General features: G+C 48.2%; 1 protein-coding gene across 1 annotated transcript in view; it reads left to right on the top strand.

The window, feature by feature from the left end:
• chm (CHM Rab escort protein) overlaps positions 1–16,266 on the top strand; it is a 34,120-nt gene that overhangs the window by 9,796 nt on the left and 8,058 nt on the right. The window contains exons 4-12 of the mRNA XM_018752303.1: positions 160–284; positions 1,850–2,210; positions 2,403–2,519; positions 3,799–3,919; positions 4,088–4,310; positions 8,645–8,722; positions 13,088–13,192; positions 13,981–14,044; positions 15,840–15,936. Coding sequence (XP_018607819.1) covers positions 160–284; positions 1,850–2,210; positions 2,403–2,519; positions 3,799–3,919; positions 4,088–4,310; positions 8,645–8,722; positions 13,088–13,192; positions 13,981–14,044; positions 15,840–15,936 — 1,291 coding nt within the window. The remainder of the gene's footprint in view (positions 1–159; positions 285–1,849; positions 2,211–2,402; positions 2,520–3,798; positions 3,920–4,087; positions 4,311–8,644; positions 8,723–13,087; positions 13,193–13,980; positions 14,045–15,839; positions 15,937–16,266) is intronic.

Here is a 16,266-nt window from a genome sequence, read left to right as displayed (position 1 = left end):
TACTTTACCTTACTTTTTATTACACCTGTAAACTCATTCAGTTCCTATAGATGAAACTGGTCAGCCTTTAGAATGATAACCTGTACTGTGCATGAAAGTGTGTTTCCTCCAATCCATCAGTGTTTCCAGCCACATGTGTAAATCGTGTCTACACAAAAGCAGGGAGGTCAGAGCCCCGAGGAGGTGCTGGACTGGAGCGGGAAGGTGGAGAGTGGAGAGGACATCCTGCCGCTGAGCACTATGGACACATCCATTTCCAACCTCGAGGTGTTCTGCTACACCAGGTAATGAAGTGGTTAAGGCTCAGCTGGCAGAGGGTGACAAAATCTGGATGGACAGCTACATGCACCTCTTACAACTGGATAAATCTGATAAATTTACTTCAGGTGTTCTTTAGGCATAGGTAACAGGTATCATTTCTTGGTATAATTATATTTAAGGTCATACTCATGAATTAAATTTGACTTTTCTCTCTAAATCATTTGTTCTAAGCAAAATTGAATTCATAGTGAAGTCATTTTATTGTTAACAGCTAGCTTCTTTGTGTTTTTTCCCTGTTAGTTGAAATGCCTTTAATTGCTATTTGTCTCATTATTCAAATTCAGTCGACTGCTGTGAACAAGATTTGAGACAGTTATCCAGACACTCACTGAACCGTGTCACAGCTGTGTTTCCACTAAGCAAGAGCCTTTGCTTCGAGAGAATGTCCTCTCAGCATTCTCCTTTGGTTAATTGAAACAGTGCTTTAGTAAGGCTTAGTACAATACATAGAAGAATGCTGTGTTAAATTAGCGTTTTGGTCAGGAACAAGTGATACACATCAAAGACAGATTCATTCATTCATTCATTCATTTATTTAACAATCTGTTTATTTAGGTATTTACATTTTTCTGTGTTTACATCCTTCAAAAATGTCTCTGATATATCAAGCCATTAGGTGTGTCTCCAGTCGGCGCTGGCACTTTGCACGCTTTTCCGCTTGTGTTCACAGGGCGTGTGCAAAACAGGAAGTGAACATACAACCATTTGTGGTTTTGAAGAACAAGCTGTTTCTATCTCTGCAGTTCACATCAGACACTGAATATACTTTCAGACTTTTTTGGATGTCACCTTGAACATGTTTTTGCACATCTGTAGGACTGTTTAAGCTCCAAAATGATCCCCAAAAAGAAGCATGGATTTGTGTGCGGTGGGGTGAGGGACTTTGGGGTCCAGACCAGAAGACCGTGCTGATCTGCTTTCCATGTGCACACCTCTGTCCCCTATCCTCTCTCCTCTCCTTTCCTGCTCTTGTAGGTGACGACTCAGCTGACAATAGAGCTGTCAGTGTGATTGATGCTCTTGCTCCAGTCCAAAAAAAAAAATTAAATTAAGTAGAAAATTTTGCTGTAAGCAGCTCCATATTGTAAATCATAAATTATGCTCAGAGCTGTAATTAAAAAAGAGAGGATACAACCCCTCCCCCTCCCCTGGAAAAAGACACATGTGAGGAGGAGTTGAGAATTTTTTACCCTAAAACTTTGTTGGATTGTTGAATTTAACTTTTTTCTGTTATATTTAGTGCATCAGGTGACTAATATTCAAACACATCGGTTAAATTAGTCTTACTATGGCAACGTCATTGCATACTGGTCAACAGAAAGCTCACTTTTTTGGCGCAGATGTGGGGAGTTGCTCCAGAAAGCAGATCCCTGTTTTTTCCAGTTTCCACTTTGTCCAGTTTACTCTGTAACCTAGCACCTGAATGCAGTACAGATGTGCACACCCATTTGAAGATTTAATTTGATTGATAGCGTGTTGGAACACTGCCGTTTCCCAGAGTGCTAATCTCCTTTCCTCTGCTTGGCAGTGAGGAGCCAGAGGAAGATGAGGAAGAGAAGAAGGAAGATGCAACTCCCATTTCCACACTGAGCCCAGCTCCGCAATCTGAGGGTGAAGAGGGGAACCAGGCCACCAGCCCCACGGACAACCGGAGAAATCACGAGGGAGAAACCACTTTGGACATACTCTCAGAGAGTCCCCCAGAGCAGCAGGACCAAGAAGAATGTGCCCCACTTGCAGAGGATCAGCAGATACTAAGCAGTGATGGAGAGCCTCAGGGTGAAGAGCAGCTCTCCGGCTCGGCCCCCACGCAGGCCAAGAAGAAGAAGATCAGCTATACGAAGATTGTGAAGGAAGGTCGCAGGTTCAATATTGACCTAGTGTCCAAGGTAGGTTGCCTGAGTTGACCTTACAGCTGCAGGGCATAGTGTTGTTCTTCAAAAGCTAAGATCCTCTGGGGACACAGTAGGTACATGGATCATAGACCATTCCAACATGTCGAAAACAGCTCTCTGAGTCAGGAGTGGTTGAAGCTACATCAGATGCAAAGTAGTTCTCTCTTATCCCTCTCCCCATGCCAGCTCATGTACTCCCGCGGCTTGTTGGTGGACCTGCTCATCAAATCCAACGTCAGCAGATACGCGGAGTTCAAGAACGTTAGCCGCATCCTCACCTACCGCCAAGGCAAGGTGGAGCAGGTACAGCCCGGATGTTACTCCGCTGCTCTCGGACCTGACGCTGACCACCCGCTCGCTGTCCGTTTCCAAACATCCTGCTCCACATCTCAGCCCACTCTTTGCACCAGTCACCTGCACAACTGTCTCACTCTGCTTTTCACTAATGGACGGTGATCAGAGGACACCGACGACATGTTGCTAGGGAGCCTTTTACCTTTAACACTAATTTCCAGCAAAATGCTTATTATTAAATGCATGCAACTGTAAACCCAGAAGTCCGTTTATGAGTGAAGCTCCTAGTAAATTACAGTCAACATTTATAACTCCATCAAGATCCAAATATTACAGCTTTAAAACAGCAGCAGCCATTACTCCAATAGTGCTTGCATATTACTATAGTGAAACCCTGATGTTACCTGGTACGTTCCAGCGTTACAGAGACTCAGCCTTCCGGCCAGCAGAGCTGCAAGAACATAGCCTTCATCTGTGAAGTAGATTGCTTTAAATCTGAAACATGTGTAATGTAGATTCCAGACTCTTCAAACAGAATTTTTAGTCTGTCATTAAGATAATGGATAAGAAGGGAATTACAGGCACTGAGCAGTAATAAACAGATTAACATTTTTTTCATACACAAATTGAGAGATTTAGCTTTTCTACTTCCAAATGGGTGTGATTACTTGGGTAACGCAAAATATTGCTTTCATTTTTTCCTGCCCCCGAACGAAATAACCACAGACTCAGAGATACTTACTGTTATTCACTGCCTTCACGTGCTTTCCTGAAATGATAATCTGTTCCCGCAGCTCATTTCTATGAGCATGGTTCAGGTGAGGCTCTTTGGTAAAGAGCGCAGTGGCATGGGGCGACCCATGTGATTTCAGTGTGGCATCTACTCCAGGCCATTTCGACGGAAGTTTCTGCTGCGCTGGTCACGGCTTGTCGTGCACCTCCGCTTCTGCTCGAGTGGATAATTGGAAAATGGCCGCTGGCCTAATGCTGTGAAATTGTAGGCTTTTTCTCGGCCGCTCCTCTGTTGTTTTTCGGCCAGCGGTCCGACAGTAAGCCGCTCTGAAGTGTGGCCGCTGGGTGTCCATCGAGTGCCGGAGGATGGCCTGACCCAAAACAGCCTGCTGAAGAGTGACCCAGACACCAGTGATCTAAGACTTCCCACTTAATCCACTTTGTGTCAGTTTTGACTAATGGGAGCCATCCATCGTGGTGAATCCATTACTAGGGTCTGTGACCTCCAGATGGTTTTGGTGACCACAACACAAATCCTCCCTTACCTATTCTCCAGGTGCCTTGCTCTCGAGCTGATGTCTTTGGTAGTAAGGAGCTGACAGTGGTGGAGAAGAGGATGCTGATGAAATTCCTCACCTTCTGCCTGGACTACGAACAGCATCCAGAGGAGTATCAGGGTGCGGGGTTCTTGTCACTAACAAGTTTTGTAGGTGTTTCTTTCCTAAGTAGGTATAACCTTTTTCCCCACTAAATGCGTTCCTCCTGTAGATAAATGTCCAGGTTTTGTCTTGATGGTTACATTTGTATAATTCTTATTGATATTCTGTATTGATCTTTTCCTTCAGATTTCACTGAAAGGTCATTCTGGGAGTTCTTGCAGAACAACATGCTGACAGAGAACCTCCAGCACTTTGTCTTGCACTCCATTGCCATGGTACCTCGAGAGACGCACACGGAGGAGGGTCTAAGGTCCACACAGCATTTCCTGCGGTCACTCGGGCGCTACGGCAATACACCATTCCTCTTCCCCATCTACGGCCTGGGAGAAATCCCACAGTGCTTCTGCAGGTAAGATCCAGGCCTGCCCTCCCATTGTGCTCCGTCGTTCTAGTCCTTGTGTTTCTTCAGGCTGCTCTTCATTTCTACTGATTCTACTAATACAGCGATCCTGTCCTCTTTTGTATGCTGCGTCGTTTCTCATTTTCTCCAGAAATGTGAATCGCTAAACCACTGCGAAAGGGTGAATGGTGGGAAAATGAGCCCGTAGTGCCTGACTCTCTTGGTGTGTTGTTGTTGAAGCTGGTGAGAGTTGGGAGGATGTTGGCTGCTGCAGCAGTGGTTGTGCGCTTGCCATCAGAGCAAAACTCCCCGGGTATCGAGTAGCAGCTTTTATCACCGCTGGCCTTGGGGACTTCTCCTGTGAAACTGCAGCACTTAGAGCTGTGTGCGCTGCGGAGGTTGCGAGATGCCCCGCGACAGCCTCCTGTGAGCCGGCAGCCGACGCTGGGCCCCCAGTGCGGTGAGGGAGGGGGTCAACGAAACTTGGCTGCCGGAGATTCAAGTGCAAGTTGGGCCTCAAGGACACAGTGAGAGAGATTGGGTGCAAACATGGGGACTTTAACATTATGTTCCCTTTCAGTGCTTTTGGTGTTTCGTTTTAGCCTAATTTATTTAACTTTCGTGCGGTACACGAGCAGTTAGTTATTGTGAACATATCTCGCTACTGTTTTCTGTAATTGCAGAGCGCTGCTGTATCTTACATTGCACAAGGAGGGAAAAAATGTATTTTTCCACTTAGCTGTTCAACACCACTGACTCAGTAGAAGGGGTATAAGGTAAGTGTGTTAAGGGGACAGCAGGTGGCGTAGTGGTTAGATCTACTACCTTGCAATTGCAAGACCCAAGTTCGAATCCCCGCTCCTGCTGTAGTACATTTGAGCAAGGCATTCACCATAAATTGCTCCAGTAAAAATTTCTGGTAAGTACTAAACAGTACAAGTTGTCTTGGACACCAACAGGGCTGCAGGCCCGGCACAGAAGGAGCTGCCACTGGGTGAACGTGGCAGCATTCGCATTATATACAGTCACTTCTGGCCGGTCATCAGAGGGTGTTCTTTGTGTTTTAAATCTAGTTCTTCACTTCCTTTATGCTGGAGAGGCTTTCGGCAGGAGTCTCTCTTACTGACATTGTACAGCTCTTTGTTTCTCTAGTGCTCTATGGGTCAACCAAATTGTTTTATGGGGAGGCTGGAGCATCTCACCTGGGATTCAAAGCCCTGACCCAAATGGTCACAGGTCTGGTTCAGTAACTGTCACACACCCCCCCGGGGGGCGTTACGGGGAGATGCAGAAGGTACAAAGTCAAAACGGGGGCAGAGTGGCAGCAGTAAGCAAGGAGGCCGCTATTTATTTTGCTGGCCGGTTTGTTGTTCACTCTCCCGGGAAGCGGACGAGCCGAGTGAGGAGGAAAAAGATGGCGGAAGGCGGGACCATCCATCACTCTGATACCTGCTCGCAGGTGATGGATGGATAGATGGCCATGCAAACTCAATAATCCTCATTCTTTCGGGTTATTCACAGATCAACGAGCAGTGCCGCTAATAAAGCTATGGAATGCTTCTGTGTCCTTGCCCGTATTATTCCTCAAGTTTTGACAGGAAAAGACTTTTTAATTTGTAAATAACCTTTGGGCGCGTTGCCTTTCGCCTCCTCTGTCTCTTTGACACATGTGGCCTGGCCTGCATGTGGCACCCGCACTCGGGGAAGGGGGGGCGAGATAATTCATTCCATGAGAAGAAAGCATTTAGCCATGACACAGCTTTGATTTTCTTGCTGGATTATGATGTTCCAATCAGACAACAGTCAGAATGAAACGGATTGCGAGGATGGGGAAATGCATTCATTAGTGCACATGATGTTTTTTTTTTTTTTTTTTTCCTTGTCTTGCACACCCAGTCACAGATCATATTTCCTGTGCAGCTTTTTGTGAGGGGTAATAAACGTCTAATATATTTGGATCAAACTGGATTTAATTTTCTCTGAACGGCTCGCCAGGCGGAACGGAGTTTTGTTTTCGTTTAATTATTGGCCGACCATTAGCCCCCCGCTCTGCCGCCCTGCTCCTGAGATTAGAGCTGTGTGAGTCAGGTAATGAACTTGACAGGTAGTGGCTGTTTATACGCTGTAATTTTGTTTGTTTAGCGTTTCCTGGACGTGGCGGGATTTATCGCCTGCGCCCGCAAACGCTTGTAAACCACTTGGCCATAGGAACCCTCTCAGGACCTTTAAATCTTTGGCCTTCGATTGGATTCAGAAATATGAATGTTCGCCGCATGTAAACAATCAGCAGCTCTGTTGAAACACGCTCCTGTTTACACACAGGCCTGGACGTGGGCCGCAACTTCTGGCTTTGTTCTACATGGACTACCGGGAAGTCGCAGGGGACCTAATAAAGATCATTTAGATTAATGGACTTAATTGCACGCCATAATCGACTGCTAGGCTGGAAAATGCCAGGAAATACTTGGTTATTGTAGGTTAGGAGCGATCAATGCTAAACTCACAATTAAAGAGAGCAGCTGTGCTTAAAATCGTACCGACATCAGCTTTTTTCACGAGAGGGTGAAGGAAAGTAATAAAGCCCAGAGCCATCTCCTATTGGAATGTACCAGCAAGTGTAGCGTTTGATGTGGATGTCACGGAGCCTCATGCCTGAGCAGTAACAGGGAGGCTAATTTACGAGCGCTCACCTGAGAGCCCTGTGTTTTTATTTAGTGCCTACATGCCGTCCTGTTGGCCTCGCAGAGACGCAGGCTGGTGGAATGCTGCCGAGGCCCGAAGGAGAAACCCGTTCGGCCCCCGTCGAGGCGCTCGCAGCCAACGGCGTTGCCGGGAGCCAGGAAAGATCCGTCCCGTCGGTTCGGAACGGGAGCGTCTCTCTCCAAGAAATGCTGGTGGATGCTGGCGGATGGTTTTCAGGTGCCAGTCCAGCTGCCGAGTTGCAGCTTGCGCCTGGGAAACTGTGTTCCTTTCACAAGGTCTGGCTCTGGAATGGCATCCCGTACCTGCAGAGGTGGATCTGAGCGCAGGACTCAGCCTTCGCATGGCTGAAAAGCTTCTGGCGTGGAGAGCACCACTCCCCCCCCACCCCCTGCGCCACTCAGTTTATTTTAGCCTTCGCCAAGGTGTCACTGCTGGAGCCTCCAGCTTATTTTTGCTTCTTGTTACATTACCTTTTTAATTACAGAAATAACTAGTTGGAGGCAATTGTTTTGTGCGGGGGTTAATGCCGGGCGGGAGCGGAGATTTATTTTGGATGTGACCTTCTCCACATTAGCTGCGGCCGTAATCAGTGGAATTAATAGAATAATCAAATTATACACAAACTCATAAATCATCGCCGAGCGCGCTGTCACAAGTTCAGCTATTAATGGCTTCTATTGTTTTGCCACCGTATTAAAAAATCACATCCCTGATTCCCGCCCTGATAGGAACTGAAATGGCATTTAGAGGCTATAAAGAGCGGGGGCTCGGAGGCCTGGGATTTTCACAACTGTTAATTTAGCGGTAATGCGGAGTGATGTCGCGGGGGACAGGGGTGAGCCAGGACCGCAGCCTCGGCCGGGACTTTCAGCTGGGGGGCTGCATCATTGCTGGGGACAGCGGCCGGTTAATTAGAGTAATATCAGTTTAAACGTCTGTCAGTTAGGGTTAATGGCATCAAAAGGGGCTCCCCGACGTCTGAATGGAGCCTTTGTTAAGGACATTAGATGGGCTCCATGATTGCCAGTGATTTTTATCCTCGGCACTTTATTAAGATGTCATGTCTCATAATTAATATAGAGGGGCCCAAGCAGGTACAGTGGGGCACAGTGGGTTGGGGGGAGTGATGACGGGGCGTGGCCAGCCCCTACCTCCCCATTTTATGTCTCTCTTTTTGTGTTCAGGCTCAGCTGTGTTCCTAATTCCCCTGCCGCTCCCCACATGTGGTTCACCTCCTCGGTGCCCCTGTCTGCTGCCCATCTTCACGGAGAAAGCGGCCGCTCACATATGGGTCGTGCATTCCGGAGTCTGCTAGCTAGCCTTGGCCCAGAGGGTGGGGTTGTTAACGTGGGCAGGACTCCCACCCTAAGAAGCGTCACATCATCTCCTCTCGGAGTCTTGTTTGAATGGAAGAGGGGCACATGAGTTTAGCCGTGTACATCTGAACGAAATAGTTTTCTGCCGTCGAGGTTGGGGCTCGGTAAACACGGTGGAAGTGTGTTTTTGGCCAAAATGCATAGATTCTTTATGTCACGGTTGATAAACGAATGAAATTCAGTGAGGGAGCGCTCCCCTTACATCATGCCCTGTTGTGTCGCTCAATCTAGCTCTTACTCTGTCTCTGTGTGTCCTCCTGCCAGGATGTGCGCTGTCTTTGGGGGGATCTACTGCCTTCGCCACTCTGTGCAGTGCCTGGTCTTGGACAAGGAGTCTGGTCGGTGAGTACACCTGGGGGTCCCTGCGTGGAAGGAGGTGGAGAAAGAACAGGTGAGGCGGAGGAGCGCTGCGGACCAGCAGAGACACCTCCACCCACAGTTCGAACGCTCCTCAACTCCTTTGTTCTCGTCTTACAATCAGGGATCAACCTTGATTAGAAGTAATTTGTGTACAGGTCCTCCAAACAAGAAAAGTGGGCTCAGAATATAGATACGAAATTAATTTTCTGGGAGATGGGACTCCAGCCCCTGATCAGCGAAGCTCGGAAGACAAATCATCGGGGCTGCCACTGGGCGGGCGATGAGTGATGTAGGTTTTCCTTGTGGCCTTACCTCCACTAATTGATTTTCATCTGAAGACAAAAAAGCCCTCTGTTACTACTTTTTAAAAAATGAAGTTCATCTAAAGTCTCCGCTGATTAATCTGTGCTGATAATACTCGTCAGTCCTAACAGAAAGCCCTTTAATGAGTTTCAAAGGTAGATTGTTGTCATAAACTAGGTTAGATGAGTTTTTTTTCGGGCTCGATATGGAGGTTCTTTCATCTTTGCAGTGGGTGACCTGGGGCTAGAATTCTTCTGCTGGGCCGTCGTGCGGGGGAAATGTTTGCACGGCCGCGTGGGCCTGAGAGGCTCCCTCCAACGCTGCGCCCCCCCCCCCCCCCCCAACTGGGACGCAACGCTCACGAACCTTCAGAGCACAGGATGAAGTCGCTTCGATCTGTTTCAAGGACTGCTCTTCTCTGATCGGGAAAATGCAAACAGTCAAACACTCAGCAATCCTTGTCCTTGCCTCCTGTCCTCATTAATGCAGTGGAATTTTACGTGGTTCCAAACCATTTCATTGATTTAGTCCTGAACCAGAGCCAGCAGAAAGAATATTCAAGAAATGCACACCGTCCGTGTTTCTTCTGTACCGCAATCGTGGTTTTTTTGTGCGGTAACCGCACTTTGCTTCTCCTTTTGTCTCCTTCTCCTCTGCTCAGCTTGGATACGTTGCAGTCCTGCTTCATTCCGGTGTTTGGTGTGGGAAAATGGCATCGATAAGTCAGAGAGGACGCAGTTAGAATTCAGGGCAGGATTTCTCTGTTTCGTGTGTGCATAATCTAGTCGATGTCGGCAGGCAGATAATGGGGACAAGTGCCGTCGCAAGGTGGAGAGTGACTTGACTGTCTTAGTCGGATGAGCCCTGGCACTCTCGGCCTCGGCTCTCCCAGAAGGTCTGCCGTTCGGGAAGAAACTTCTTACTTTCCAGCAGTTGGGGCTCCACAGAAGACCTGCTGAACAGGTCGAAATGGTACGCTTTAACAGGTAAATCCTCAAAAACAAAAATGAAAAATGGAAAAAAAAAAAATGCTTCCTCTTGGAGCAGTATCAGGCTGGAGGTTTGTTGTGTGGAAGTTGAGTGAGGCGCCAGGGAGAGGCCTGTGTGACACCGTGGTGTGGTGGGAGACGACCCCACTGCCGCAAGATCCGCTACCTCTCTCGCTCCCCTTCTCTCTCTTTCTCTCTGTCCCCCCAACACTCATGTAATACATCATCACAGAAAAGACCAGAGAGGAGGCGGAAGGGGAGGGGAAAGAAAAAGAAGTTTAACGAAGGTGAAGAAGCTCGGCAAGGTGTCTGCTGGGCTGAACAATGATTTTAATTCCCCTGCCGTCATAAATTATCTCTGCACGTCTCCTCTTATTATGTACATAAAGTAGAAAAGGGCAGAGGGAAAGAAACGGGGCGGCAGTGGATCACGGGGGTTGGGGGGGCTGGATTCGGCCTGAGCAGCATGCAGCTGTCCGGTTGTCGGCGCGGGATGTATGGCTGATCACACTGCAGCTATGTGGGGGAACTGGCAGGGAGGCGAGTGCTCGTGGCATTAAAAAGCGGGGCGGCCCCAAACGGCTCCTCACTCCTGCTCCTCATCCTGTTTACCCTGCATTACAGGCTTTGCATCGCGCAATATATTTTATAACTGCAGGCAAGCACATCGTGGTGTGGTGTCGCCTTGAGGGGGCACCGCCGTTAGGGAGGTGGAAACGACGCATCGTTGAGCGCAAGGTTTGCCCGCAATCGGGGGGAGAGTGTGCCATGGTAAAGGGTTATGGATAGCTTTTATGAAGAGCAGTATTGCCTATAAAGCCTGCCTGTGCCCTTGATGTCAAGATGGCCCTGTCCATTTGCATTGGCGTCGTGTCGCTGTAATCAGTTGACAAACTAGAGCTGTCCATATGCAAGTACGCAGCTTCTTTTCTGAAGGCTGTGTGTGCTGATGACTGCTGCTGGTCTTCCTTTGTGTTTTGCACTCTGATTCCTGGTATTGAGCAAGTGTGTGTGGCTCAGCCTGGGCCTTATGATTGCAAACAGCATCTCAATCCAGAGACCTGGTGCTATATTTGGTTGTGCATGATAACTGTTTGACATGTGAGATGTTTGTCTGTCTGATGAACACAGTCAAGTAAGAAGATCTCACTGTCTCGTTGAACTGAAATGCACCTGTACTTGACTGTGATTTTCTCTTTGGAACAATTTAAAATAAAGAGAAGAGTACCCTTTCCCTGTTTATTGACCCAGCACAGCATATTGTGGGTTCCGAAGCTGTTTCCTTTCGTGTTTCCTAGTTTTCTGTATTTCAGACCCCAGACAGTAAGTTTTTGTGCTGCCAGGTGTATCCGTTTGAGGACACATTTATAAGAAATGCTTTTTTCGCCCGTGACAGTGCGCTTGTAAGGGCCGAATGCGGGAGTCAGGCGTGTCCCACCCCGTTGAGCCGCGATTGATTAGAGACGTCAGCTTCCGCTGCCTGGCCCCCCTATAGTAAATAAATCTTCATTTACATAAACAGTCAATCCTGTAGTCAATCTTGCAGGGTAAGTATTATTCGGGGGCTGTGGTGGCCCGCCTGCTTCTTCTTTATTGTGTTGTGAAAGTCCATTTCAAGGATGTCACCCCTAGCCCATTAGTTTGGATAATGAGCCCTATAAAGCACATTTATAACTCTTGACATAACAAGCAGACAGATCCCACCGTTCACCCTTTCCATCTGAGGCACTTTGCGGGGAAGGTCAGGCTCCTGCTCTGGGGCTCCGCTGGGGACTTTGGAGAAGTCTGAGTGCACCGCATCAGGGAGGCCTGTGCATCCCGCTCCCGGTCGTCGTTACAGCAGCTGCTTTTGCTGCCCATGCTGTATTGATGAGCTGCTGTCACCTTTGTTTTCGTGCCGCTTTCCTGCGAGGTGGGGGGGGGGGGGGGGGGGGGGGGGGTGGCTATTCTGGGAAGCATCATTCTTGTTGGAGCACAGCTGTTTGGTTGCCTGCTCCTGGTGTTCCGAGTGTCCCAGAGTCACGTGACTTAGCCAGACCGTCTGCCTTGGAGCGGGGCACGGAGCCTTTATGGTCTTACGGAATTTCAAGGCCCCCCCCCTTGGCCGTAATCTGGCTTCTGCAGGGATATGGACTTGTGTGGTCATTGTGCTTGTAACTTGGTAAATGCACCATTTAGTAGTGTGATTCTTGTTGTTAACATGCAAAAGAGTTAAATGCCAACAATAGTAATGATAGCCTTAAAATAGACTGCAAAAGTGAACAAATTTTCTAGCATGTCATTTGTTTAAGGTTTGGATACACATTAAATCCAGCACTTAAAAAACATTAATATGTTGAGAACTTACTGTAAAAGCAAACTGGTTTAAATTTAAGCTGTTGCATTTGAATCTTTGTCGTCCATACCAGGGTACCTTTCTTTTCGCTCAGATACGCTAAATATCTTTATTTAGCTGGTAACGCATTGGTTAGAGCTGCTGCATTTGGACCCAAAGGTAACAGGTTCAGTTCCCACTTCCAGCTGTAATACCCATGAACAAGGTACTTACCCTGGGTGGTACGGTGGCACAGCGAGTAGCGCTGCTGTCTCCCAGCGCCTGGGTGGTGTGAGAGGACATGGGTTCGATCCCCGCTCGGTCTGTGTGGAGTTTGCCTGTTCTCAACCGTGTCTGTGTGGGTTTCTTTTGGGTGCTCTGGTTTCCTCCCACAGTCCAAAGACTTGCTGTTCAGGCTCACCCATAGTGTGAGAGTAACACAGAGACAGTGTGTTCCACTGATGTATGGATGAGTGACCCAGTGTAAGCAGTGCATCTAGCAGTGTAAGTCACTGCGGTGAATAAGGTGTGTGGTCTCATAACACTACATATCTGTATCTGTTGGAAGTTGCTTTGGAGAAAAGCGTCTGCTAAATAAATAAATGTAAATATCCTACACGCTAACGCTGCAGAAAGTTCCCAAAATATAATTAACAGGGACTAGGGGTGTGGGAGATTATTAATGAGACAGAAGTTCATTTCCACATGTTTACATTTTTCCCACAACTGTCTCTCTTTCAGGTGTAAAGCAGTGATTGACACATGTGGACAGCGAATCAGCTGCAGTCACTTTGTGGTTGAGGACGGCTACATCAGGGAGGAGCAGCGTAAGGGCGTCGAGCACAAGTAAGGTTCTGCTCCCCTGGCCCAACTGAGGGTGGTACTGCAGGCAGCTGCTGGCCGAAGCAAACGTCAAAAGGGTGGATTAACCCTCACTAGTGGTCTCAGCTCCGGCTCTTTACGTGCCTTCTCCGGTAGCTGGACGTGTGCGCAAACAATCCAGGTGGCTACTGGATGGGAGCAATATTCCAGTCCCTAGGAATTGCCACTTGTTAAACCAGAGTTAGCGTGTGTTTCCTCTGCACACCAGCCTTCTGGCAGCACTTTCACAGTTGCCACCACTGCCTTCTACCTCTAAAAACCTTGACATTTATATGGGTGCCCTGGTTAGGGCATATTCCCAGTTAATAATGCAGGGGCCCGAAAGGGGCGAGACGAAAGCAGATCCTGGCTAAGTGTGTTTGAGCCGAAGCGGGGCGACCAGGAGCTGCTTTCAGAGACCCTGCTCTGCTCTGACCCCACGGGCTGTGATGTCTGCCTTAAGTGGCATCCCCTGCAGCTCCAGGAGTGCCGCGTTTAGACAGATCTGCTGGGAAAAGTCAATGCGTTCCCTTACCGCGTCACCTTAGGAACGGACTAACCAGGTAGATCTTTTTCCAAAGGACGTCACACTCTTTCCTGCTTAGATCAAGGAATAATGCATGGACCTGTAAGGTGCCACTCGAAATTGCACACAGTTCCTATTTGTTCATTTTTCCGGGACTGAGGCGGTTTTGTGAGTGCCATTTTGTAATTAGTGCTCCCGTTGCTCTGGCCCTCAGAGAGCTCTGCTGTCGTTTCATCTCCATCCATAGGCACATCTCGCGAGCGGTGCTCATCACAGACGGGTTGCTGCTGCAGTCTGAGTCGGAGCAGCAGGTAGGTCTCTCCGGCTGCCTGCACTGCTTGTGTGCAGAGAGACACACACACACACACACACACACACACACACACACACACACACACACACACACGCACGCAAGCACACATAAGCGCACATAGTGGGGCGGACAGAAAGTAATCAAAGCCCCTCTGCAGGGCCCCTGTAGGGTTCCGTTTACGCAGTCTGCTTACGAAGTGAAATACCTTGCAGGCCTGCAGGACGACTCTATATGATTCCTGTCAGAGCTGCACTTTTATTCAGATTGGTTCGCATTACGGTTTTATGCTGTCCATTATAGTCGTATGGATCCTTGGGTTGCCTCCAAGTCTCCTGGAAGTAACAACAAAACATCAAAACCAATTTGGAGGAGTGTGTCCCGGGCGGCAGAGTCATACGTACGCCCGCTCTCTTCTGCTTTAACGTCAGATAAATAAAAAAGTAAGGGCCAATTCAGTGGAACTCATGTAATGCTGTTTGTGCAACTGGTTTGAAATTTGATAAATGAACATTACAAGCAGCACAATAGGAGCTGACGTGCTGTTTCCTGACGCACTAATGTGAGTGCTGCCGCTTCGCTCTGGACGAGGTAAAACCACGGAAGAAACGCGAGGAACTACACGTGACGTCGAATCATACTCTTAAACCGCAGGACTATCGTACCACGGTACCCCGGTGTGTTTACACCAAATGAACATGTTGGGTAAATTCTTCCGTTCCGGCGTGTCGCGTGGCAACTGCGGCCTCAGCCGTGACCGATTTTTAAGTGCTTTGCACAAAGGGGAGAGAGCTCATTTTAATTCGCGCTTATTGGCGGGGTGGAAAAAGGAAAAGCCGAAATTAATTTCTGTGTCTTGACACAGTGTGGAAATGGAATATTACATGACTGTGTGTCAAAACATAATTAAATATTCAGTCTATTTTTAATTAGCTGCTCGTCCTCTGGAATGACAGTGTGGACACTCTCAGATGGGAGCAGGAGATTGGCTCTCCCTGGCGGCTCCTCCGTCCCCGCGCCATTCCACGGAGGCGCCGACTTTGCTTCCTCAAATTTGTCTACGTGATTAAAAGGAGCAATTTAACTTTAGCTCGATTGCAAAGGACATTACAGAAACACCCTTTGGATTCGTATAAAAGGATTACAAGGATTCCATTACACAGACCTGGAATTTATTAATCAAGTCGAGGGTTGTCTTGTGTGTGCTTTGTGTGTTATGTCTGCAGCAAGGTCCTGCGTGCCTGTGCGTGCATTGTGTGTGTCACCAGTAGTCGACTGCAAGTTTCGAACGGACACGTGGGACCGGATTTGGAAAACGAGAGAAAAGAGACACTCGGCTGTGATTGTTACGCGAATGTGAGGCGCATGAGTAGTCAATAGAAATAGATTGTAAAAAGCCTTCCCGTATTGACCACGGCGGGATGACGAAACTAAGATCCTGAGTTACACAGCTTCTGCATACAATTGCACTTTAACAAAGAAGTGAGAAGATTTAGGTGATGAGACTTTGGCAATGCTTCTGCTAAGTTGTCAATGTGAATGATGATCTGCTAGCCTTCTGATGTCCGTTATATTGGCAGCTATTAAATTGTCTTTATTTAGACACCAGGTGTGGTTTTTTTTTTTTTTTAGTGAAACTCACTGTATGTGAATTTCAGAGTGGCTCTGTGGTCAGGTGTGAAGCAGGACTTGAGTACCACAAGCAATGTGTACAGGGTGTGTGTGTGTGTGTGTGTGAGAGAGAGAGAACATGCATGCAGTTTGAGGCAGTGTGTGTGTACTTCTGCCCCTTACAGATCTCTCTGGTCACTGTACCCCCCCTGGAGCCCGGCGCACCGGCGGTCCGACTTGTGGAGCTGTGCTCATCCACCATGACCTGCATGCCTGGCACCTGTGAGTCCTCAGGGGACGGGTGGGTGACAGTTGTTCAGGGTGGGAGGGTTAGGCCTGACCCTGAACCTGATCCTGAACCTGCACTTAAACTCTTAAGTCATAGCATGAAGTACGCAATGTGAATACTCCATGATTTTTAATACCCCACATCATTACAGTCCTTCCTGGCGAAGCCTGTGCCAGGTCACTGTGCTCTGTTCTCAGATCAGTGCACCGCTCCTCCTGATCTCTGGGCCACATTCCAAATCCGGCCTGCTGTAGCGATGTCTGGTTTTCCTCTGCGACATGAACGACCCAGTGACTCCATTGCTAACGTATCGTTAATAGTTA

Source organism: Scleropages formosus, chromosome 4 (assembly GCF_900964775.1).
Source record: "Scleropages formosus chromosome 4, fSclFor1.1, whole genome shotgun sequence".
Classification (NCBI taxonomy): domain Eukaryota; kingdom Metazoa; phylum Chordata; class Actinopteri; order Osteoglossiformes; family Osteoglossidae; genus Scleropages; species Scleropages formosus.
Note: the sequence above shows the minus strand (reverse complement) of the source record. Positions and strands in the feature narration are given on the sequence as shown.